General features: G+C 37.0%; 1 protein-coding gene across 1 annotated transcript in view; it reads right to left on the minus strand.

Moving 5' to 3' along the window:
* Nucleotides 1-22,192, minus strand: part of AMMECR1 (AMMECR nuclear protein 1) — a 111,129-nt gene that overhangs the window by 5,026 nt on the left and 83,911 nt on the right. Inside the window, exon 3 of the mRNA XM_052663642.1 lies at nucleotides 13,281-13,395. Within this exon, the coding sequence (XP_052519602.1) occupies nucleotides 13,281-13,395 (115 nt within the window). The remainder of the gene's footprint in view (nucleotides 1-13,280; nucleotides 13,396-22,192) is intronic.

Raw genomic sequence — 22,192 nt, forward strand, 5'->3', positions numbered from 1 at the left:
TTTCTTGCTACTGTTTTAAGAACATTATATACTTTTTGTTCGATTAGCATTCAATCAAAAGGAATCTGTCCTTTCTGGTCATATGTCACATAGAATAGTACATAGAGCTAAAGACCATACAAAGTTCTTATATTCTTTATATACATTGATAATGACATTTCAAAGTATAACAAACTCCATTCTGCTTTCCCAAACGTATGGCTGCTATAGATCAAGGGTTCCTAGGTGGAATTTAAGGTTGTCCAGGAGGGAAGATGTTAAGACCAGGTAAACATTTTTACCAAAGAGGCTTCTTTGCAGAACAGCTGGTTACATCCATTCATCTGTAAGGATGTAAAGGCCTTTTGCTTCTTCTGCACTTAGCCTGAAATTTCTCAGTTTCTCAGGAATAAGAAGTCCTCTGGAAAAGCCATTTTGTTTTTTCCCCCAGGTCTTCACACATCCATCCATTAGAGCCTGTCAGATCTTCTGAGAAGTTTATGTTTTTTATTAAAGCCTACCTCTGTGGCTATTTTTTCTATCTAATATCAGTATTCTTATGAATATCCTTCTGCTGAAAATGCAATCAAGGCAGCTGTTTAAAAACTAACAAAATAACGCCTCCCATCCCCTGTGGGAAATGACCATGGACAGCTGAAAAGTCATTTGAGTGCTTAGCTATCAGGCATTTCCAGGATGAAGGACATCTACTAATCTCCCCAGTGCCTGACAAAATATTGAGACAATGACAAATTTGCAACAGTTTCTGTATACTGACTTTCTGATCAGTGACTTTGAAATTTTTTCCTTCAACAATATCAGATCCTTCATAATTTGTTTTTAAAAACATACGGTATAAATAATTTATGCTGCTATCATTCACTGAGGTGAATTCTGCATCTTCAATTCAATTTATCAAAAACCCGTCATGTTAAAATTGAAAAGAATTTTGGTGTTTATTAAGGTGTCTCATCAAAACTGTGAGAGGAAGAGTGTTTCCCTATCTGTGAAATGAGAATGTTAGATTCAATCAGTACTGTTTAATTGGTCTGGGGTGGGGCTGGGGGCTGCAAAGTTTATCAGAATTTCAAGCGGTTCGTAGGTACAGTTTGTAAAAAGAATAACTCCCCAAGTGATTTTTATTCTGGGTTAACTAGATAACCTTTAATAATCAGTCTAGAGCCGACGAACTGTGGCTAAGTATTGAAAAACAAAAACGATTCAGGCAAATTGGAGGTGATTTACACATAAATCTTTTCTTCATAGAGTACATTCTGTGCTTTTCAAAAAAAATTACAGAGATTTTGAAACCTAGTAATTTAAAAATGAAAAGAGGTAAGACCAATTGTATGGTACGTGAATGATATCTTAATAAAGATTATATATAGATATATAGATATGAAGACGGTAAGACCAAACTGGAAGGGCATGTTGACCAAAATAAAAATTATTCATGAATAAAACTGATTTACTTTTGTATTTTGAGGAGGCCCCACCATCAAATTAAATATAAAAAAAAAAAATTTTTCCCATTTTGAATCAGTACCACATTTACAATTTTTAACTTTTTTTGTGTTCCTATGATTCTGAACAATTGAATCCTAAGTCACTTCAGTCGTGTCCGACTCTGTGCAACCCCATAGACGGCAGCCCATCAGACTCCCCTGTCCCTGAGATTCTCCAGGCAAGAACACTGGAGTGGGTTGCCATTTCCTTCTCCAATGCATGAAAGTGAAAGTGAAGTCGCTCAGTCATGTCCGACTTTTCGTGACCCCATGGACTGCAGCCCACCAGGCTCCTCCATCCATGGGATTTTCCAGGCAAGAGTACTTGAGTGGGGTGCCATTGCCTTCTCTGTGAACAATCAAAAGCCCTTGTAAATTGAACTGTAGGTATGGTGATTTTCAAGTAATACCTTTGTGAGAAATAACATTTCATATGTCAAAACTATATACCACAGAGATATAAAGCCAAAGCCAGAGTGACTCATTTTTTTTTTTTCCTGACTAGTAGAATCGGGAGAATGCTAATAATGTTCTGAACAGAATCAAAGTATAATAGCCTTTTTTTCACCTGTTGAGCAACAGCATTTTCCTTGCTCCCAGAACCACAGACACCACCAAATAGTCACACTGCACAATCAAAACAGGAGAGTGGAAAACGGCCTGCTGTGGAGAATGACTAAATCTGGCTAACCTGGGAAAATCACTGGCCTTGCAAATTAAGTCATCTCCACTGAAATGAGCACCAAAACTAATTCTGCATTGTTGGAGGGAGGCATCTGTCACAGCTGTAACTCCAAAATGTAACCCTCATGTACAATAATTGAATACTTCCTCCCTTCAACAGACTGGAGAATCCTTTGGGCCAGCAGCATCCCAGGAGACAAAGGCTCTAGCTGCAGTGATCAACTAGATAAGAGGGCAACTGACTTAGGGGTCTTGGAGTCCTTGAAGCAAACTTGCTTGAAAACACTATCACAGTAACTTTCCATTTCTTAGGATATATAGGGAGTTAGCATATGGGAAAACTATGTCACTCAACACCCTTAACCACCACCACCTAAAAGTACAGCCAGGTGAGCAAAAACTGGAGACATGCAAAATCTAGCCTTACTGGAGTCTTCAGGTCATTTTCAAAACTATTAGAAGGTCTGGGGAGACAAATGCTTTCAAGGTCCATCAGCTGTGATAATATTCTTTTAATCAAGGCTGTACTTTTACTAAGCAAAGCTATAAATCAACTGGAATGGTAGTAAATTAAATGTAGGACTTATAGATAAGAGGATATGGAATTAAACAGAGCTGTATCTGTGTGTGCTGTGATAGAACATGAAGAGCAGTTCAACAGATTCCTATTTCATGTTAAAAAGAAAGCTATATTTAATCTGAACCTTTCTACAGCAAGTGATTTTTATTAATGCTATTATACAATCTTTTGTTTTCAATATGGCCCAGAATGATTAAATATCAAGATGAATGTTAGGACCCTAAAATATATCTTGATTATTCTGGAGTTGATTATTCAGTGTGGGGATTATGCATCCCCAACTCCCCCTGGCCTTGGCCTCATCCTCTTTCCTCTCTTGTATATTTCTCTATTTGTTCATTCCTCTATCAGAGAGCATGTGGGCACAGGGAAAAGAGATATGCGTAAATTAATCAATTTTGCTACATAGTAAAATGGTTTGGTAGGAGAAGAGATTACAAATAATGGCTAAAATGAAGCTTCTAGACTGCAGATTTCATTTATCCTCATTATCTCACCCCTTGTTAGAAATGTGGCTTCATTTAAAACTATTACCCCCTAATGCAGTGACTCTCAACATAGGAGCATTAAAAAAAAAAAGTGCCCTCTCCCCTCCTCATTATAATACACGGTCCATATTATGCCCTGTACAATTGCATAGTCAATGTCTAAAACACCCTATAATCCACTAGCAGCACTACAAAAGGGTCTTGCTTTTACTTGTGAGCCTAATCAGCGAGCCAACAATCCGGATATGCTGAAACAGGACAAAGAGTCATCTGGCTAAAAGCATCAGTGAGTATAAAATGTGATCTGGCTAAGTGGTGTAGGCTCCATGCAAGCCTTGGACCATTTGGGTCCACAATTACCTACACATCCTGACCCTTAAAGCTAAATCTGCCCCTGATCACATCCTGGCCAACAAAACCAATTTACTTCCTCAGGTTCATCCTGTCTTACCAAATGTCCCTGTTAGTCCCACTCTTCCCCATTTTCAGAACCAAATGTTGGGTTCTCCCTGTAATGAATGGTATGGCCATAGCTTCATTCCACTGATTTTCAGTGGGTTCACCTTGAATAAAATAAAAAATATTGGGAGGTCAAAGAATCAGAGGTTGTCTGACGCAGCTTCATTGCTGATATCATTTGGCAAAATAGGCTCTGCAGTTAACAAAGCAGCCAGTCGCTGGTCATTCACATAAGACTGACCTGCCAGGCTCAGTGTGCCAGTTCCACTGAACTGAATGAAAGGACTATGTTCCTAAAGAGAGGAGCTCAGGATGTTTGGCATACCCCCTAAGCTTTAGAGGCTAGCATCATTGGAGACACACGAGGCTCTCTCACGGGCTCTCTCACAAAACAACCCATGGCACCACGGACAGAAACAAACAAACAAACAAACTACAGGTCTGACCCAGAGTCTGGTGTTTCTGCTATTTTTAGGATAAAGCCACAAGTGATATTTTGCCTGAAAGCACAAAATCCACAACGCAGCACCTTCAACTCATTCAACTCACAGCCTGACAGTACACCTTTTGCTTCATCCCCAGCTCAGCCTTCTTCATACTGACTCTTACTCTCCCCAGTGAAAGCAAATTCCACATAAAAGAGGCAAATTCACCAAACTTGGTTGTCCACCAAGAATAATTCTTATTTGGGCAAGAAAAATTAGCATTTTCATCATAAGGGCTGATGACAATTTGTACTGATCCTAATGAATCATTTCCCCCAATCCTGATAATGTTGACTACAAAAAAAAAGTCAACTACATATTGTCCAAACCTGCCCATCAAATTCCCAAAGTTGTGATTCCACATCACTTTACTCTACCCATCAATTTCAGAAGTTAAGTCTGAAGCTTTGAAAATGCCCATCTGATTGATAGTTAACACTTAATGGTTAACAATGAACACTTCAGAATCTGGCCAAATAATAAATTTTAAAAATAGTGTTGCTGCAGTTCAGGGTTTTTCTTCTCAGTAACTTTTACTTCTGTGAACTTTAAAAATTATAAACATGGATTTTTTAAAATTTATAAGAATAGTACATGTGTATTACAAAAATCATCCCTTTTGAAAATTATACAGGAGAAACTAAAGATGATGTATAATCCTCGTACTATCTAGGGGCAGCTCTTGCCTTCATGAGACTTAAAAAATAACCTTCTCTTGAACCAACTGAAATGTCACCAAGGACTGTTATTAGGCTGTTTTTATCCATTATCTGACCAGTTCCCTTAGTTGTCTTTGTAAAAAATATTACAAAAGTAAACAAAAAAGGTAATTGATTGCAAAGCCTTCACTTGGGCACAAGTAACCTTTTAGTATATTCTACCTTAAAAACTCTACTGCACCCTCCACCTCAGCTGATGGTTCCCCCCACCCTGTTGTTATTTTGTAAAAACACCTGCAAAGGTCTCCTTGATCAAAATACATATGTATCGTTCTTTTCTAAAATCTCTGCAAATTAGACATCTTTAGCTTAGAAATTCGGAGAAGGTGATGGCACCCCACTCCAGTACTCTTGCCTGGAAAATCCCATGGACGGAGGAGCCTGGTAGGTTGCAGTCCATGGGGTCGCCAAGAGTCGGACACGACTGAGCGACTTCACTTTCACTTTTCACTTTCATGCATTGGAGAAGGAAATGGAAACCCACTCCAGTGTTCTTGCCTGGAGAATCCCAGGGACGGGGGAGCCTGGTGGGCTGCTGACTATGGGGTTGCACAGAGTCGGACACGACTGAAGCGACTTAGCAGCAGCAGCTTAGAAATTAGTTCAGTCTCCATGGACCAATTCTTGGCTTTTACAGAGCTTACCAAAAGACCAATTACTGCCAATTTTGATTCATGTAGGAGACTGAGACATCTTGTCTATCAGGAACATAAAGCTGCCAATTTATTTCACAAAGGCCACTGAACAACAATCTGATAACATTTATTTTAACTAATGGCAAACACATAGCAAATGCATAGCTCTAAAATACCTGGGGCTTCCCTGGTGGCTCAGAGGGTAAAGCATCTGCCTGCAATGCAGGAGACCTGGGTTTGATCTCTGGATCAGGAAGATCCCCTGAAGAAGGAAATGGCAACCCACTCCAGAACTCTTGCCTGGAAAATACCTGGACTAGCTAATAATCATCTCCATGAACTTTTAAATAATTAGCTAAATTTTAAATAAAGCATAGCTAATGAAGAGGTGCTTTGAAAAGCCAAACATGTTTATACATCATTTGCAATGAAAGAAACTGTTTTTATTCTAAGGTTTTGCAGGGAACAAGTGACAGCTCAGAGTGCAATTAAGGGGGAAAAAGCCCATTCTCTGTAATGATTAATTATAATGAGCATTCCTTAAAAATTGAACATCCTGAAGCTTTCCAAGGAAAGCTCAGGCAACACAGGTGACCTTTAAATAAAAAGCCTGCTTTTCGTCAAAAGTTGGAAAAATGCATTCCTACCATTTTTTTAAAGGGGATGAGGAAGGGAGTGAATTTACAGACAAGGAAACTAAAGTTATAAATTTTTTAAAAAATCTAGAGATCTGCTTTAGTTTGCTTTTCAAAGGCTGAGGGGAAAAACACCTCTTGAAAATGTACCTCAATATAAAAATGTTGTTTCCCTGGTAAGAAACTGAGAACAATCTTATACACATTAGAACTGTACATACACTGAGTACCTAACTCAGTATGGTTTTACTCAGTTTCTACAAAAGAGATTTGTTCCTAAAAAGTTACATATGGCTTGAACTTATGTAAATAAATTAATCTTAAAGTCATGAGGAAGACAGTAAAGAAACCCTATAGGGTGTCCTTCTGCAAATGAAAATATCTATTTGTAAAGTGAATAATCAGTCCCTAATATATTTGCTTAATTTAGATTTATACCAATAATGTTGATTTAGAGTATGATGCAATAATAAAGTAGAAGCATTTATGGTTTAGAATTGAGTATTCTTCTTCCTAAAGAGAATTCTTTTGTGAAAAAGAAATTTAGAATGCAAAATTTTAGAAAATGGACAATCTTTAACTTTGTTGCCTACTTTAAGTTGGCAATGGCCATTTTAAAAGTTAGGGACCTTTTATGACTTCTCAATGGCTAGCATTCATTCATTCCCTGGATGTAAAACAAAATAAGCCATTTTTAAAACCGGTGTCACAGCGTCACACTCTGTCAGCATCCAGAGAGACCTTAGGAATTATCTAGTCCAACTCTTCCGACTTCCTGGTGAGGAAATGGAGGTCCAAAAAGGGTAGCAAGCTGGGTAGTGGCAGTTAGGAAGAGAACCCAAGTCTCCTCACTTCCACAATTCAGCACTCTCTTTTTATCAGATGCTAGGGATACACACACAGAGGCAACCTGTACAGGAAAGAGTAGTTGAATGGGGACTACTACAAGAAAAGGGCTGGAACAGTTTGTGGATTTGAGGGAAGAAGCAGGAAAAAATTCCCCGCACCAAACTATGCCCTGGGAGGGAAGCTGGAAGCAAATGGAGGAGGCCTGACAACAGACTACAGCAGCCCATCTCACTAACAGTATCAATAGCTAATAGAAAATTTTATGCATTAAATCACCTTCTAGAGGTTACTTTACTTTGTTCGGCTTGCTTCCTCACTAGGCTTCTGATACGTTGAATTGTTGACTCACAGCAAATTCTTTCTAGATGGCCAGGAAGTGTGAAGCATTCCTTTCCCAATGTTCTACAGCACTTGAAAAAACATTCAAAGCAGAGCATCAGGATGGAGACTAAATTATCCTAATGATAGTGACATCTTACACAACCACCTCAAGGTGCCTGAGAAAATACTGTGACAAACATTTTCTTAGATAGATGAAGCCTATGTATTTTTTTTTTTTAAGGCAGAAATCTTAGGTTAGAAGAGAAACAAAACACAGTGTCTATCATAGTTGGGAAAAATAAGCAAGGGTCCGGGGTTGACAGAACATATACCACTAGAAGTTATTTCACTTGGTGACTTCGTGAGTCATGCTAATCATCTGTGTATGAATGGAAACACTGTTTTCAGTGGAACATTAATAGGAGCCAGAAAAATGTAAAACCTTTAAGTGGGGAGACAGGGTGAAAAAAAGAACATGAACTTCTAAAAAATATATATGTGAGATAATGATGGTAGCTGATTTATTCACCTCATCTGTTTACTCTCATGAAGGCTGCTACAAAAGTTCCCTATTATTAACTGCAACTGAACACGTCAGAAATGGAGTTGAGATCATTTAAGAGGTGTGCTTTGGAGCTTGCTTTTTAAAGTGAGGTACAGTTCTCTGGGTACTAAGAGTTCAACAAACTTGAGCACTTTGGGGACAGAGTAAGACTAGGAGGGACTTGAGGTCCACCTTTATAGTGTGGGGACAGATTTTTGGTACCACGTAAGAATCATGCGGGCCAGCCCCACCCAGGACGGGTTGATTCCATGTAAGCAGTCTGCCTTAGGACCACAAGTGACAACTGTATACACAGGTGAGATGTCAGTGATTCAGAAAGCTGCATATAGCAAAAAGTGCCTTATGGTTTGTGACAGTATCAGTAATCTATTGAAATATGATAAATGGGTCTACTTCAGAATACAGAGAACATGTCTTCCTCATGCCTTCAAAATGATCTTGTCTCTAAAGCAGAGATAAAAGATGCCTGACTACAATTTGTAAAATATTTTGATATCTGTCAGCAAATTGCTACATCAGTTCCCCACAGGATCACTGGTAGCATACTTGCTACACAAGTTCTTCTACAAATAAAAGGCTTATTCATTTATATAGTCCTGAAAATGAGCAGCTAGTAGATGACTCACCTAGAATCACCCCTTGAGTCAAACTCTAGGGAGTATGATGCCACTGGTTTTATCTTGTTCCAGATCTTTAAAAAGAAACATGGCTCCCAAACAGTGTAACTACACAAGTTCTAGGCTCCCTATCATTTCAGAGGACTCCAACATGCTGCATGAGCTCTTTTTTTTTCTCCTTTCTAAAGTGCCATGTCTGTCAGCCATCCTGCCACTCAGAACTCTAAGAGTGTTGTCAATTGAAGAATACAGAACAATGATGATAAGTTTTTGTGTTCAAACACAAGGGAAATCACTTCAGATATCTCCCTAGAGATATAATTTTCCTCATTTAACAACCATGTTACCCTTGCAGGTAGGTATTTCAACTTACCAGTTAATTATTACCCACCCACCCACTCCCACCCCCGCCCAGATCAATCACTCCTCACTCTTCTCATACTTATCAGGGCAGTAAGTAGATCATGATGTGGGCAGTGATCAGCAATTCTCAGAAGGGAGGGAACACTATTCCAATTTGTCTTTCAAGCCTTTGGTGGCTGGTTTTGTTGTTTTTAATGACTATGCAGATTCCTTGAAAGGCTACCTGTAGACACTTTCATTTTAAGTGTATAATTACTATTTTGAGGAAATATAACAGATAGAAGCATTACTGATCATTTTGTCAGTTCAACAGGCAAATGTGAATTTGAAATGTGAATTCAAATGTGTGACTTGAAAATTAGTTACATCCACTTGTAAAACCACTTATCATGCATTCTTCACATTATCAGATAGAAGCATTCTAGCCTCTAAAAGTCTGATGTAAGTCCTATTTTCCTACTAAATGTCTCATAAAATTAGAGACATGTTACCAAAAGAGAGATCCCAAATAGGCTGAGTTAAAAACCTTGGCTGAAGAAGAGAGTGACTGCCAGCCCTGTGGCAGTTTACTTGTTCCTGATCATTTGAAAATTAGGTGTCTATTACCGCTGGTCACATCCCTCATCCTCATGACCATAGGTATGTCTTTCTTGTTGTTGAAGTTACCTAACTCTATCCCTGGGGACTTCTAGACTTTGCCCTCTTCCTACTTTGATCTGGGCATTTTTGTCCTTTTAATTAGGAATTCTACTGCAGTAACATGCTTCACCAGCGGGGGTCAACTCTCAAACTGTACTTCCACCAGAAAAGCCCTATGTTTGAGACTTCTGCTTATATAAAACATACTCATTACAGATTGATCCCTGACTTAAAAATTCTCCACTGAATTTCTGTAATCATCTCCTGCTTCCCCCTCTGGTATAAACATACGTAGTACTTTGTATTACAGGTTAAAATTAGATACTTATGGTGAATAGGATATTTCATTCCTAGAAGAAAAGCTAATACTTATTTGACAGTGTGAAATTCCTCAAAGTGAAATGTATACCTTCCTAATATAGACTGACTCCTCATAAAGGAACTCCACAAAAAATAATTAACATATATACAAAGATAAACTGTAAACAAACTCCCTATAATCTTTTTAATAGTGACTGTAAATTTAATATAATCTCAGTTACATAAACAAATATGTAGATTTATTGATACAAAGATACAAAAAGAATTAAGAGAAAGAATTCCAAAATATTAACAGTTATCTCAGAATGGTATAATTCCAAATGGCTTGCAGCTCTTTCTTTACATTTTTTGAATTTTAAAAGTTTCATTCTTTTTAGAATTACTATATTATTGTGGACAGTAGTTTAAAATATATACATATATATGCATGTGCACATGTACCTTTTTATATGATAAAATGCACATAAAATTTACCATTTTATCCACTTGAAAGTGTACAAAATAGGTGGCATTAAGTACATTTATAATGTTATACAACAATCTATCCAGTTTCAGAAGTTTTTCATCACCTCCAGTGAAAACCTTGTACCCATTAGGTAGTCATTCCCCATTCATACCCTCCCCCCAAACCCCTGGCAACCACTATCTGCTGTCTATCTTCATGGATTTGCCCATTCTGGATATTTCTTATAAACAGAATCATACAGGATGTGGCCTTTGTGCCTGGCTCTTTTCACTTAGCATAATGTTTCCAAGGCTCATTCCTGTTGCAGCATGTATCAGTCCTTCATTTGTTTTATGGCTGAATAATATTCAATTCTATGGCTATAATGCATTTTATCCAGTCATCTGTTGAGAGATGTTTGTTTTCCACCTTTTGGCTATTGTGAATAGTGCTGCTATGAACATTCATGTACAAGTTTTTGTTTCAACATCTGTTTTCATTTCTTTGGAGTATATACCTAGCAGACGAAGGTTATTGACATATGCTTTTTAAAAAATTTCTTTAATTCTACTTTGGCATTCTGTGTTTAAAGTAGCAATGCTTTTTTCAGAATTGTTAAGGATAATCCTTATAATACTGATTATGGTACATTTTTTTAAAAGCCAAATCACATTCTTTTTAAAAATGTAATTTTCATCCTTATTCTTTGGGAACAAATTTCTCTGATGCTGAATACTTTAAACTATGATGAAGTAACTGACAAATGAGTCTTTTCCTCTTAGCATAGCTATTCTAACAGTACTTAAGTCACTTTCAAATGCTTATATATTAAAGTACAAAAATATATGTATATGTTTTGTTGCTTCTTTAACAGAAAAGCATCACTAAATAGACATCAATATTTAAACTTTAAGGGCTGTATTAAATATATAATGCCAAGTAGAAGCATATAGAATCTTCTAGAAATTCAAACTGGCAGATGGTAATCAGAGAGGATGAATACACCCTAAGAGAGTACACAGTACCAATTCTTAAGTGCTTTACCTCTCACCCTCCCAACAGAAAGATAATATATCTCATGAACATACAAGCCCAATGATATCTAGGTTCATTTTAGTTGTAGACACTACTCGATGTGGACTAAAGAAGATGATGGTGTGCTTACCCATACCTATTTAGCAACTGTTGGCTTTTCCCATTTTTCCTTCCCCTAGAACATATGCACACACATTTATGCAATAAACATTCATGTACATGTCACACGTGCACACTTCTGCACCCTTTCTGAACTATACTTCCAACTCAGTGGCTGCAAGTAAAGTTAGGAATGTTTTTGTAGCCCAATCACCCCCTAGATCTCAGGTTTTTTCTGCTATTATCACTCCCATCCCTACCAATACACACATAGCGCCCTGTGATTCAGAAAGCAGAAATATAAGTCTAGCTAGAGAAGAGGAAGCAGTACTCTTAAAACAATAAGAACGAACCAAACTGTAATATTTGTTAATAAGTAAGGAATATGATTTGGGATCACTTAGAAATAAGGTACTGAGGTATTTCTATAATACTGGTAGATATCTCTTTAAGAAAAATTCAAATAGGAACAATAAAACTTACAGAAAAGGATCAACTGGAATATTTTAATTCTATAAAAGGTTTTCACATTCCAACTTTGCCAGGATCAACACTATCAACAAATTTTACTTTTTCCTTTACAAAAAAATCTTAAGATGGTTTCATATTCTAATAATGCTCAAAGAAAACCCTACCACAAACCCCAGAAAGGAACTGTTTCATCCTACTCTGAAGAATTTTTAAAATAGCTCTCGCATAACAACATTATTTATATCATGGAGATTTTTTTTGATGAAGATTAAGAACTTTATAAATGTCTTTTTTTTCTGTATGTGGAAAACTGAAACACAGTGGAGTAAATTGTCCAGGGTATCACAAGGAGTGAGGCGGAAGCCAAAAATAAAATTAACTGTCAAGAAAGCAGCCTGTCCACAGAGGAAAATATCTCAGTTACCATGGGGGATAGTCATTCTAACAAGGCAGTAGAATTAAACATGTTATATCATGATGATACAGTCAAATCATTTATGAGTATCTGTGTGCACATGAATGCTCTGTGTATCACTGAATTCCCACTGCTTCATTCTTATGCCACTTAATTTCTTTGTACTTGTGTATAATTCTTTTCTCTGCTATTAGACTATAAGATGTTTATGGCAGGGACCAAATCTCAGCACTTACATGCATGAGGCACATGCCTGGAATACAGTAAGCAGTCAGGTAACACGGGTATGTTCACGTGTAAAATTTCATAGATATACACTCAACTAACACCACCCAACCACCAAAACAAATCATGGTGAGAATCTGAAGTTTCTTAACAACTCAACCCTACATACTAAAGAAGAACAAAAAGATGATCAATATAGGCTACTATGATAATTGTAATGCACAGAGATACCCTAGATATACTCTTACTTGTTAGTGTGTGCAAGTACATAGATTAAGGTAGCCAAGAATGAATTAGCATGATTTACCTGTAGTTAACCAACACCCCATTATTATTGAGCTGATTTCCCCAACTGGTATATTATCCTAACCCTTTTGCTGCTTGTTACTGTGATACATCCTCTGACTACCTAACTGGTGGCAGTCATACCAGAGAGGAGAAATAAATTCTAATCAATCCTGCTTACTACTTGTTAACAGCTTTTATGAGGTGCTGTAGTGAAGTTAATAGGATAAAAATGAAGAGCAAATTTAGTTTGGGGTGTTTAAACAACACAAGGTACTTTGCTTTAAAAAAAAAAAAAAAAAAAGAAAAACTCCTTCACTCACATTTCATTGATCAGCTGTGAGGTTTATTTATCCATGTTATCTCCATCTCCATTACAAAAGAGTTATCTTGGGCCTAATTTTTAAACAATTACTCAGGAGTTACCTTCCTTTTTCTTTAAAAATTCTCTATTGTCTTACCTCCCAGTCCAAATAATCACAGACGTCTTCGAAGTTAGTGAGCAGAGACACTGAGCAGAATAGCCGTGGCAGCTCATCCCTTGTCATTGGGGGAAAACGGCTATCTTTAAGGGCACTGTTGAAAACAAAGTGAATATTAAAACAGTCACAAGATATGAGTTCCTAGTTTCAAATGCAGACAATCATTTGAAAAAGGTAAGAATTTCTTAAAAAATCAGTAAGGTGAGAAAGGTGCCAAAATCTCCAAATGCATTCAAGCACTCCAAAGGTTTTAGAAGTTATTTTTGTTCATTCAGCAGATTATGTTTACTAGCCAATCCTGTGACTGATTCAATTGTAAAGAGTGAATGATCAATTACATTTCCTATATAGTCATTTCCTTGTATACTTCCTTGTTACTTGTAGAATTTGACAATATTTTATTTGATTTTTGAGGAGAATAAAAACCAAAGCAGTGGAAACTTAGGGGAAGAATTCTGTATCTAGCACTGGTGGGGGGGGGGAATATATATATATATATATATATATATATATTTCATGTTGTTAAAAAGAAAGGTTCACACTACATTGGACAGTTACCATAGAACAACATATAAAAAGTTGAAGAAAAGGTAAAAATGTTATTTTCTTCAAGCAAAAGAAATCAAAGAAAATGAAAATTATCATGCAAATTATGGACTAAAAGTACAAAGATTTCAGGCCCCCTCGAAAGAAGAATTCAAGATTCTACTCAAAAACTGTGAAACTTCAGAAAATAGGGCTAATCTTAGGAAATAAAATTATGATTAGGAGACCATTAATCACATCAATGGATTTCTGAGTACATCAACTCTGATTCAATCCTGTAATCAAGGGTAGTGCACCACAGTGCCAAATTCTAGAAAAACCTCACTGTAAAGGACAAAAATGTTGGAAGATCATAATTCTTCCTGCAACAGTAGAATAGACAGAAAAGACAAAGACACACACACACAGGCTGTGTGTTCCTGTACTTTTAAAAGAAACCACTTCCTCGTCAAGAAAACAAACACACCTCTGATTGCCTCCTATATTAATGGCATTTGCACTGTCGATCTTCAAATGTCCTGTATAGCAGAGCCAGGCTTAGAAAATGTTTTCACAGATTAATCCTTAGAGGTTACAAACTTAGAGCCTACAAACTGCTTGGGTCATAACAAAGTTCCATGACCTTTGGAAATAATTTAACTCATTTTTCAGTAACTTCCTCATTGCTGGATTTTCTTTTTTCCATTCCTTCCTTTGCATTCAGAAACTCACTCACTGTATTGTACAAATATACCCCTATGTTTGTTAAGTATTTTCGATACATTGTGGTGCTCGTTCTATCCTGCCATACAGAGGAAAATGCTTATAGAAAGAGATGTTACACAGAGAGCATACATGTTTTCCCCATTCAAGGAGCCAAGATTAACCAAGAAAATCAGGAAATCTGTGATAATTCATACTCTGAGAATAGCATTTCACTATTTCATAATTTAACAACATAAATTTCCTATCGTTGGCTTCTTTTATTTTCCAACTGGCAAATAAACTTTTAAGAAATATTTTCAAGTTCTTATCCAAAGCCAACATAAAGACATATATGATGTGTGTATAACACCCCCCCCAACCCCACCCAGGAGAGGAGTTGTAAAAACAGAAGAATCCCATGCATAAAAATCCAAACTTTCACACTTTCAGTTTTCCTTTTGAAAAGAAAAAGAAAAAGAGAGGGTAAAAAGGCTTATACATTAGAATAACATAAAATATTATTTTCAGGGTTCTAGAGTTTATTGTGGTGAAATATACAAAACATAAAAATTACCATTTTAACCACTTTTAAGTGTTTATTTCTCTGGGCTTAAATACATTCACTTGTACAACCACCACCACCATCCATCTATCCATCTCCAGAACTTTTTTCATTTTGCCCAGTTGAAACAAGGTACCCAATAAACACTAACTCCCCATTCTTCCCTCCTCCCAGCCCCTGGGAGAAATGTAATTTAAATACACTTTTATAATTTCAAATAATTATAGTAATATAGTTGCTAATGTTTTTCCTATGAAACAGCTTTATTGACATACAATTCACATACCATAAAATTCACCCTTTCAATGTACACAATTCAATGATTTTTAGTATATTCAGAATTGTACAATCATTACCCCATCCAATTTTAAAATATTTCATCACCCCACAAAGAAACTCTTTACCCGTTAGGAGTCAGTCCCCCCAGCTCTTGGCAAGCACTAATCTATTTTCTGTCTCTATGGATTTGCCTGTTCTGGACATTTTATATAAGTGGAATCACACACTATGTGACCATTTGTGTCTGGCTTCTTTCACTTGGGATAATGTTTTTGAGGTTTTATCCATTTTGCAGCATGTATTGGTATGTGTTAGTCACTCAGTCGTGTCTTACTCTTTGCAACCCCATTGACTGTAGCCCGCCAGGCTCCTCTGTCCATGGGATTCTCCAGGCAAGAATACTAGAGTGGATTGCCATGCCCTCCTCCAGAGGATCTTCGTAACCCAGGGATCAAACCCTTGTCTCTTATGTCTCCTGAATTGGCAGGCGGGTTCTTTACCACTAGCATCACCTTAATACGTTTTGTAAAAGCACATCATCCTTTTAACTGCACAATAATATTCAATCCTATAGATATATCACATTTTGTTTTCCATTTATCTGTTGAAGGACATTTGGGTTATTTCTGCTTTTGGGCCACTGTGAATAATGCTGCTATGAATATTCATGTATGAGTTTTTTGTGGAAAGTAATGTTTTCATTTTTCTTGGGTAGATACCTAGAAGTCGAATTGCTGCGTCACATGGTAATTCTGTGTAACTTTTTGAGGAACCAACAAATAGTTTCCCATAGTGGCTGTACATTCCCACCAGCAATGTATAGGGTTCCAATATCCCTACATCCTCACCAACACTTCTTACTGTCTGCCTTTTTCATTATAGTACTAGGTCTCCTTTAATGAAGAGATTTTTGTATCTAGCTCTAGCTTTCATATGTACTTAAAAAATACACATGTTGAAGTTGCCATACAGTTAATTTCTCAACACTCTGAGGCAGGTTATTATTTTCTTTCCTAGCAAACCAGGAAAGGTATATTTTAGCTCAGTACAATTCAAACTATTTCAAATCAACAAAATTTTCAAGTGCAACTGAGGACCAGGCTAGGAAGCTTTCCTTGTGATATGGAGTCTATTGCTCACTCACCAGGGACTTAAAAACAATGTTTAGATCAAAGAGTGAGTGGGAGAATGCTAGCATGGCTAATAAGATAAAAGAACAACCATGCCTTGCTATATGACACTCAAATCACTGAACTAATAAAGGTATGTTAATCATGATGTAAACAGTCTGATTTTACAGAAACACTCATTCAAACAAGACTTTTAATTCTTGCATTTTTCATCGGTAACTCTTCATTAAATTCATGCACATAGACAAATTCCAAAAGTCATGAAGCCCTCAGTATCTCTAAATGCAAATTCCTAGGGAAAAGAACTAGCAATGAAAGCCTAGCGAGGATTTAAGGGATTATTAAAAAGATGAAAAAATGTGGCTGGAGACTACCTCAGAGCTGCTAGACTGGGGTAGATGGCTGATAAACAAGAGGTTCAGCTTCTCTTGGCTCTGCTCCCTTTTGTATATAGAATATGCGATGTGGAAGCTGAGCCTTTAGAGACAATATGCTATGGGGAGTCAGGCAGTGACTTACTCGAGGTTGACCCAGCTAGTCAGTAACACAAGTAGGGGGACAACCCAGATTCTCTGATGCAAGTTCACAATTCTTTCTAATATCCACTCCTTAGTTGCTACTTTTGACAGGATTATGAGGGGTTTTTTTTCATTTGAAAACAAAATGCTTGCCTTACTAGGCAATTCTGATCTCATACCTGCAGTGCCTCTGCCTAAAAAAGATAAATAATAATGTAACAGCATTCACTAGTAGCCAAAGGGTAAATAGAGCTAGATGTCCTGTCTACTGGAAATCTGCAGGGGCAAAAAGGATTTTTAAATATTAATACTGTCCATGGAAAGCATTTTATACCAAAGTAGTATGTGCCAATTTAAAGAACTGACAAAGAAAGAGATCTTGTAGTAAATTTGTATGAAGTTCTCTTTGTTACAATAGGAAGCCATTTTCCAATGTTTAAATATTGCTAGGAAAAAAAACACTTATGTACAAAAATCTGTTGGCTGCTCCATCACCCATATGATGGATGGCTAAGGTTTAAACAACAGTTTGATTCAATACCAAATTCAAATATATTCAATTCAAAGTGGCATCTTCCCAAGAATACATTCCACCTAATTGAGAAGCAGCATTAACATCTGTCAAAGTTAATATCTAATGTTAAATAGCACTTTAATGAAAATGAACATTAAAAAAAAAGTATTAGGAGCTTAGCTATCAAAGAATCACGTGGTTTGTGACAGTACCTGCAAACTATGAGGGGAAAAACGACAGCTGAAAAGAGACAAAGCCTTAGATATGGAAAGGCTCATCACAAACAACAGAGCATGCAACAGAAATTATTTGTGAGTCTAGATAGCTAGTCATTCACTCACTCATTCATTCATTCTTTTGCTTTCTAAAACACTGATGACCATAATCAGTTAACCAGTGGAAAGATACCAAACTGAGAAAGGCTTCATATTACAAGCAATCATTTTCCAGGACAAGGAAGTAATAACCAAAATTTAAAATCCTTGTTTGGACAGGTGAAGAAAAGCAAATCAAGCAAACATTAATCTAAAAAAATTTTTTTAAAAACCAGCTTTTTACACAAGGGGTTTCAATTATCTGGATATTCTGCTATTCCTCGTCAGAGCTTCTAGAACAGAATGGACATGTGACATGTCTAAACTCCAGGAGCTGAGAATATTAGAATCCTAAGCCCAAATCTGAAAAGTTATCTATATCCTCTCTTCCACATTAAGTATCAATTTTAGCTTCCCGTGGTCCAAAAATAAGTAAATAAATAATAGGCACAAAGCAGAATGCAAAAAAGTAAGTGACTATTCATCAAACCTAAGTGTAGAGAGGAACAACAAAGGACATGGTCATGCTTAAGGAGTGAGGAAGGGAACCTCATTTTGGTGAGAGTTGAGACCCATAAGAAAGGAAATTTTCAATTGTAAGCCACATGTAAACTGTTACTTAATTGGGACATGTTTTTCCCTTTTAGAGTAATGAGTACAACCTACTTGCTGCTTAATAAGCATTAACACTACAATTTATTAATTGTAATATGTATTTCTAAGCATGATAGGATGGGTACTTAGCAGGGAGTGGAGGAAAGAACTAAGGCATGGAACAAAAGAAAGAAAATGTGAAGGAGGAAAAGAAAACGAAAATATATATAAAGAAAAATGGAGAGGAAGAGAAAACTAGAAGCAGAAAAAGGAAATGGGAAGCAAAGAAAGTTAAAAAAAACCACACACACAGAGGGGTAGAGAGAGAATGCAAAGATGGAAGAATGGAAGGGTAGGAGGGAGAGGGAGATCAAGAGTGGTGGGTGCTCGAGGTTTTCATGTAAGTTATTTGGCTCCTATCCTATAGGATTCACAGAGGCTTTAGTCTGTTATCACCTACTATCCTCTGAATGGCTTAAAGCTCTTGAATTGCTCTAATCTGGAATTCTTAAAAGCCTCTACTCTCTGAGATGGCCACAGCTGCCCACCAGGAAGGAAAAATACTCTGGGCTGCATGCTGTGATTATCAGAGCAATATTGTCAAGAATCTGCCTCCTAGCCACAAGTTCCTCACCTGTAAATTAGGAGACAAGGTTGTGAATTTGATTTAGTGGAGCAGAACTACAACTGGAAAATATCAATAAAAGATATTTCTTCATGTGAAGAAACAGATGGCTAAATGTTTGGTGTATGTAGCGTCCACATGATGCTTTCCCTGCAGAGTTTCTGGGTTTACTTGATCCTATTTTTAGAAACGAAGGGCTAGACACTGGTTTTTAATTATTTTTCTGATGGAAATCTTTTAAAATATATTCTACCAGAGTATAACGGACATAATTTTCTCTGTATGACTGAGGTTCATCGTTAAGACTCAATATGACTTGGGCCATTCATTACTATACAGTATTGAAACAGTACTCTCAATTTAGTCTTGGCAATAAAAAAAAAAAATCTGTAGGTATGGAAAACAGATTAGTTTGACCACCAACAGATTCGATCTTGGGGAATTTGAAAACATGAGATTATCTCTACTTTGAAGAGAATGTAACACAAAAATAACCTGACATAGACTTTCAAAGTTTCAAGGGATCTGACCCCTGTGTTCTCTAAGTTTGTATACTATAAAACTGAACTACCTCTCAAATTGAATCAAATGTCAATTTTACTGCCTTTCTCGGAGAATTTAGAAAAACCTCTACAACCCTGAACGAGTATCACTTTCCCAGGGTCATCAGAGCATCTCTCCAAGGTGTAACAACAGTTCCCTGTGACTTACCACTGATAAAAATAGCTCCCAAAAATGCAAAATTGAAGTCATCGTTAATATATGAGCCCTATTTCACAGTCCTATAGAACACAGCACGGGAGAATCGTCAAAAGCTTGGATTCTGGAATCAGACACGCCTACATTTGGATTGTGGCTCCACTGCATGCTAGTTGTGTGACATTTGGTTAAGTCTCTTAACTTGTGCCAGCCTCCTTTCTTCAATAAAATGGGGATACTAATAGTACCTACCTCACGGAGCTACTGTGACAAGTGAACAAGATAATAATACCTGCACAAGTGCCTTACATACACCAGGGGCTCAGTAAGTAGTGCCCTCCCCCGCCACCATCAAAGTTTTAGTTAAGTTTATGCCCGCAGGGCTGCCTCCATGTTATGTTTCTTGTGACAGGAATGGAGCCTCAGGACTAAGACTGACCCTTCAACCTCATGAGAAGATCAAAGCAAATTATCTGCTCTAGGAACTGCTGTGACCATTGAAAGAGAATGATGGCTACCCTTTCAGGTTCTGGTGTTTTTGAGAATACTTCATTTTCTTTCACTTTCAAAATATTTATTAAGCATCTGCGGTATGCCTTTTATTATGTGAAGAGCCACAGAGGATTTAAGAATAGTAGATTACAAAATAATACATGAACACATGTAAAAGACTTTGATAGAAAGGCTGAGAGGCAAGGTTAGGCAAGGTTAGTGTCTTCTGGAAGGATCTGTTTACACTCTCTGCTACTGGTTTACTGGTTACCAAATGACCCAGGTAAATTCACAGAAATTAAATGTATACACATTTTTGTTTTCTAGTAAGACATCTATTACATCAAGCAACTTACTTCTTCATCAAGAATTTCCATTATCCTGCAGCCATTCATTCATATGTTGCTTTGTAATGTAACTCTTAGTTTTCCTGAGCTAGGTTTTAAAAAAATCTCCAGGGCAGGGACTGGCTTTTTACTTCCATACAAAAAAAAAAAAAATGTTTACCAAGAGATGCAATTCCCTGAACTGTGCTCAATTTATCTTCAATGGATTTAGATATGCTATTCTCTATCTTACTGGTTATGCTCCAGCAAAATCCTTAGGAAAAAATGTAAACACTCTCTAAGCAGCAGACACAGGATGAGAGATGAGAAGCTCCATGCTTTCCTCATCTCACCCAGTGGTCTCCAAACTGTTTTGATTGAGCATTCTTATCAGTAAAAGAAGTCTGAGCATACATCCTCAATATGTATATTTATTTACAAAGTATGTATCACAGTCACGTACAGCGAATATATCCAAAGCACAATACAGACTTAGAATAAGTTTGCTGTTGAAAACAGTGGGTATAAACACATATTTCAAATAATGTTCTTCATCATTTCCTTCTTTGGGGGGCTGACATCTTGTCAGGTCCGATTAGATTATATTCATTTTCACTTGATGAGTTGGCCAACCAATTTACAAGGTGACTTGCAGAAGTGGCAGCTAGCTCCACCTTTTTCTTGTCCTTGCTTTGTGCTTATATTATGACTATTATCATCACTCCATTGTTCCTTTGCAGGAATGTTCTTAAGCCATTTGTCTACCCTGAGTGGCTTTAACTAGCTTTAGCCAACAATTAAAGATTTTAAAATTTAAAAAAAAAAAAAAAAAAAAGATTCCTGCAAAGAAACCACAAATTGAAGATAATACTAAGAACCACGCATGTACTTAACCAGGCTCGTAAACTGAAATACGCTGCAACATCCTGCAAAAGTGACTGAAAGTAGCGTGCCACCATCAACTCCCAGCAAATTGTGGTTCTCAGACTTTCCTCAAGATCCCTCAATCTAGAGTGTGCGACAATGACCCACTGACATAGACCAAATGGGAGCACCAGGGTCAATGCATACATTAAATATGAGTGGAGTGTCAGTTCTTTCCTATATTTTATGTAAAAGATCATAAATAGAATTTCCAATCTTTTCTTCCCACTCCACAATGGATGGTCTTGGATGTACTGCTCTTAGGAAACTGCTAATCTAAAGCTCTTAATCAAATTCTAAGAAATTGGTCCTGATATACTTAGACATGACACTATGAGCAAAAAGAGCTTTAAATACAAAAGAGCTAATACCTATGGAGTGCCTGCTGTGTGCTAAGTGCTAGATATGTGTTATCTTGTTGAGTCCTCAAAACAACTCCATTTTGTAGATGAGGAAACTGAGGTTCACTGAGTTCAGTGAGACGAAGCAACTTGCCCAAGGTCATTAAAGCAGGTAAGAGTTGAATTCTGGGCAGCCTGCCTCTACGGCTCCATTCTGTTTTCACAGCACCGCCTCTAGAATGTTAGTGAATCAACTTCAGTATATGCATATTCAATCAGTTCTAAGGAATTTTCCCCCAATTAATGAGACTTCTCTTGGGGTTTAACTGGATGTTGTAGGTTC

The sequence above is a fragment of the Budorcas taxicolor genome, chromosome X (assembly GCF_023091745.1).
Source record: "Budorcas taxicolor isolate Tak-1 chromosome X, Takin1.1, whole genome shotgun sequence".
NCBI lineage: Eukaryota > Metazoa > Chordata > Mammalia > Artiodactyla > Bovidae > Budorcas > Budorcas taxicolor.